General features: G+C 45.0%; 1 protein-coding gene across 1 annotated transcript; it reads left to right on the top strand.

Moving 5' to 3' along the window:
• Nucleotides 1-3,080: 3,080 nt before the first annotated feature.
• On the top strand, nt 3,081-3,782 carry LOC140387241 (transcription elongation factor SPT4-A-like). Its single transcript, XM_072470204.1, is given in 2 exon segments — nt 3,081-3,220; nt 3,222-3,782. Coding segments are annotated over 2 exon segments (354 nt in total). The 5' UTR covers nt 3,081-3,113; the 3' UTR covers nt 3,469-3,782.
• Nucleotides 3,783-4,500: the final 718 nt, after the last annotated feature.

A 4,500-nucleotide genomic window follows, 5' to 3' on the forward strand; every position in this document is an offset into this window, starting at 1 on the left:
TTGAAGAACAGAGGGTGTCCCTTTACACGGACGATTCGTTTCTGATCCTCCCACAGGTATGGGATAAATTATGGAACTGTTGAAAAAATTTGGATGTTTTTCAGGCTATAGATTGAATATGAGCAAGAGCAAGATGTTCCCAGTAAATTCTCTGGGGAAGAGGACAGATCTGGGGAAGCTGCCTTTTAAGCTGGCCATGACGCAGTTTAGGTATTTAGGGATTCAGGTGGCGCACAATTGGATACTGTTGCATAAGTTGAACTTGGCCAGTCTGGTAGAAGAGGTGAAGGGAGACCTGAAGAGGTGGGATGCCCTCCCACTAACCTTGGCTAGTAGAGTACACACGGTCAAAATGAACATTTTACCAAGGTTTCTATTCGTGTTCCAAATTCTTCTGATCTTCCGCCCTAAATCCTTTTTTGCCAGGATTGATAAGACTAATGTTATGGACCAGGATTTAGAAACTCCAAAATATATTATGAAGCCCACCTGACCTATTTGGCTAGGATGAACAAAAAAAGAACAAAGAAAATTACAGCACAGGAACAGGCCCTTCGGCCCTCCCAGCCTGCGCCGATCCAGATCCTTTATCTAAACCTGTCGCCTATTTTCCAAGGATCTACTTCCCTCTGTTCCCCGCACATTCATATATCTGTCTAGATGCATCTTAAATGATGCTATCGTGCCCGCCTCTACCACCTCCGCTGGCAAAGCGTTCCAGGCACCCACCATCCTCTGCGTAAAAAACTTTCCACGCACATCTCCCTTAAACTTTCCCCCTCTCACCTTGAAATTGTGACCCCTTGTAATTCATAGAATTTACAATGCAGAAGGTGGCCATTCAGCCCATAGAGTCCGGCTCTTGGAAAGAGCAGCCTACCCAATGTCAACACCTCCACCCTATCCCCATAATCCAGTAACCCCACCCAACACTAAGGGCATTTTTGGACACTAAGGACACAATTTACCATGGTCAATTCACCTAACCTGCACATCTTTGGACTGTGGGAGGAAACCGGAGCACCCGGAGGAAACCCACGCACACACGGGGAGGATGTGCAGACTCCGCACAGACAGTGACCCAAGCTGGAATCGAACCTGGGACCCTGGAGCTGTGAAGCAATTGTGCTATCCACAATGCTACCGTGCTGCCCTTAATTGACACCCCCACTCTTGGAAAAAGCTTGTTGCTATCCACCCTGTCCATACCTCTCATAATTTTGTAGACCTCAATCAGGTCCCCCCTCAACCTCCGCCTTTCCAACGAAAACAATCCTAATCTATTCAACCTTTCTTCATAGCTAGCACCCTCCATACCAGGCAACATCCTGGTGAACCTCCTCTGCACCCTCTCTGAAGCATCCACATCCTTCTGGTAATGTGGCGACCAGAACTGCACACAGTATTCCAAATGTGGCCTAACCAAAGTCCTATACAACTGTAACATGACCCTGCCGACTCTTGTACTCAATACCCCGTCCGATGAAGGCAAGCATGCTGTATGCCTTCTTGACCACTCTATCGACCTGCGTTGCCACCTTCAGGGTACAATGGACCTGAACTCCCAGATCTCTCTGTACATCAATTTTCCCCAGGACTCTTCCATTGACCATATAGTCCGCTCTTGAATTAGATCTTCCAAAATGCATCACCTCACATTTGCCTGGATTGAACTCCATCTGCCATTTCTCTGCCCAACTCTCCAATCTATCTATATTTTGCTGTATTCTCTGACAGTCCTCCTCGCTATCTGCAACTCCACCAATCTTAGTATCATCTGCAAACTTGCTTATCAGACCACCTATACCTTCCTCCAGATCATTTATGTATATCACAAACAACAGTGGTCCGAGCACGGATCCCTGTGGAACACGCCACTACTCACCTTTCTCCATTTTGAGACCCTCCCTTCCACCACTACTCTCGGTCTCCTGTTGCCCAGCCAGTTCTTTATCCATCTGGCTAGTACACCACCTCCATTGGCAAAGCGTTCCAGGCACCCACCATCCTCTGCGTAAAAAACTTTCCACGCACATCTCCCTTAAACTTTCCCCCTCTCACCTTGAAATTGTGACCCCTTGTAATTCATAGAATTTACAATGCAGAAGGTGGCCATTCAGCCCATAGAGTCTGCACCGGCTCTTGGAAAGAGCAGCCTACCCAATGTCAACACCTCCACCCTATCCCCATAACCCAGTAACCCCACCCAACACGAAGGACAATTTTGGACACTAAGGGCAATTTATCATGGCCAATCCACCTAACCTGCACATCTTTGGACTGTGGGAGGAAACCGGAGCACCCGGAGGAAACCCACGCACACACGGGGAGGATGTGCAGACTCCGCACAGACAGTGACCCAAGCTGGAATCGAACCTGGGACCCTGGAGCTGTGAAGCAATTGTGCTATCCACAAATTGTGCTATCTGTGGGTCTCCGCACAGACAGTGACCCAAGCTGGAATCGAACCATACGACTTCACTTTTTCCATCAACCTGCCATGGGAAACTTTATCAAACGCCTTACTGAAGTCCATGTATAATACATCTACAGCCCTTCTCTCATCAATTAACTTTGTCACTTCCTCAAAGAATTCTAGTAGGTTTGTAAAACATGACCTTCCCTGTACAAAACCATGCTGCCTATCACTGATAAGTCTATTTTCTTCCAAATATGAATAGACCCAAAACTTCCCCCTCAGTATCTTCTCCAACAGTTTGCATACTACCGATTTCAAGCTCACAGGTCTATAATTCCCTGGATTATCCCTGCTACCCTTCTTAAACAAAGGGACAACATTAGCAATTCTCCAGTCCTCCAGGACCTCACCCGTCCTCAAGGATGCTGCAAAGATATCTCTTAAGGCCCCAGCTATTTCGTCCCTCGCTTCCCTGGGATAGATCCCATCCGGACCTGGGGACTTGTCCACCTTAATGCCTTTTAGAATACCCAAAACTTCCCCCATCCTTATGCCGACTTGACCTAGAGTGTTTAAACATCCTTCCCTAGCCTCATGTCCCTCTCCTTGGTGAATACCGATGCAAAGTACTCATTAAGAATCTCATCCATGGAGCCGGAAGTTTTGCTTCTGGGAGGAGCTTTCCACATCAATCATGGCAGCATTGGAGACGGTTCCAAAGGATTTACGGCATGTGCGAGCTTGTTTGTTGTGCTCGTTGGTCAAGACTATAGATCAGTTTGAGTATGATGGTTGTGATAACTGATTCCTATCTGCAAATGAAGGGGAATCGGGAGATGGTGTATGATTGTACCAGTTCTTCTTTCGATGGGATTATTGCAATGATGAGCCCTGAAGACAGTTGGGTCTCCAAGTGGCAGCGGATAAGTAACTTCAAGCCAGGTATCTATGCAGTATCAGTGACAGGACGGTTACCTCCAGGTATTGTAAGGGAACTGAAGAGTCGGGGTGTGATCTACAAATCCAGAGATACTGCTATCAAATCTTAATGGCTCCATCATGCCACCAAAATTATTAGTAATGATTCTTGTCAGATTCTGTAATGTTATAACATATATGTATTTCTGTAATTTAGAATCCAAATGTTACATCTAATATCGGTGAAATGTTGTGCACTCTTCAGAAAAGTAAGTGGAGAGCCCAGCGCTTTATACTTTATTCTGCAAACTTATTTTAAGGCCCGAGACAGGGAAAAAAGTTTGTCTACCAAATAGCAAATTGTTGCTATTGAAATGAGGAAGAGTCTAGTATGACTTTAGTGTCGATGGCAATAAAAGTTCTGTTGTTTACAAAAAAAAAAGAATCTCATCCATTTCCTCTGACTCCACGGATAAATTCCCTCTTTTGTCTTTGAGTGGGCCAGTCCTTTCTCTAGTTACCCTCTTGCTCCTTATAGATGAATAAAAGGCTTTGGGATTTTCCTTAACCCTGTTAGCCAAAGATATTTCATGACCCCTTTTAGCCCTCTTTATTGCGCGTTTGAGATGTGTCCTACTTTCCCGATATTCCTCCAAAGCTTCATCAGATTTAAGTCGCCTAGATCTTATGTATGCTTCCTTTTTCATCTTAGCTAGTCTCACAATTCCACCCGTCATCCATGGTTCCCTAATCTTGCCATTTCTATCCCTCATTTTCACAGGGACATGTCTGTCCTGCACTCTAATCAACCTTTCCTTAAAAGACTCCCACATTTCAAATGTGGATTTACCCTTAAACAATTACCCTTAAACAGCTGCTCCCAATCCACATTCCCTAGCTCCTGCCGAATTTTGTTATACTTGGCCTTTCCCCAATTTAGCACTCTTCCTTTAGGACCACTCTCGTCTTTGTCCATGAGCACAAGATTCTTCCCTTCATTTAAAAAAAAACATTTTATTAAGGCATTTATAATTTTATAATAATAGTAAACAGTACAAATATAAACATAGTGCAAAGACCCGTCCCTCACAAGTCCCGCCTCCTCTAAACAATAATCGAACTCTCTCTGCTGACAGTTAGTTTTCTCTAAAGAAGTTGACAAA

The sequence above is a fragment of the Scyliorhinus torazame genome, chromosome 12 (assembly GCF_047496885.1).
Source record: "Scyliorhinus torazame isolate Kashiwa2021f chromosome 12, sScyTor2.1, whole genome shotgun sequence".
NCBI classification, from domain to species: Eukaryota; Metazoa; Chordata; class Chondrichthyes; order Carcharhiniformes; family Scyliorhinidae; genus Scyliorhinus; species Scyliorhinus torazame.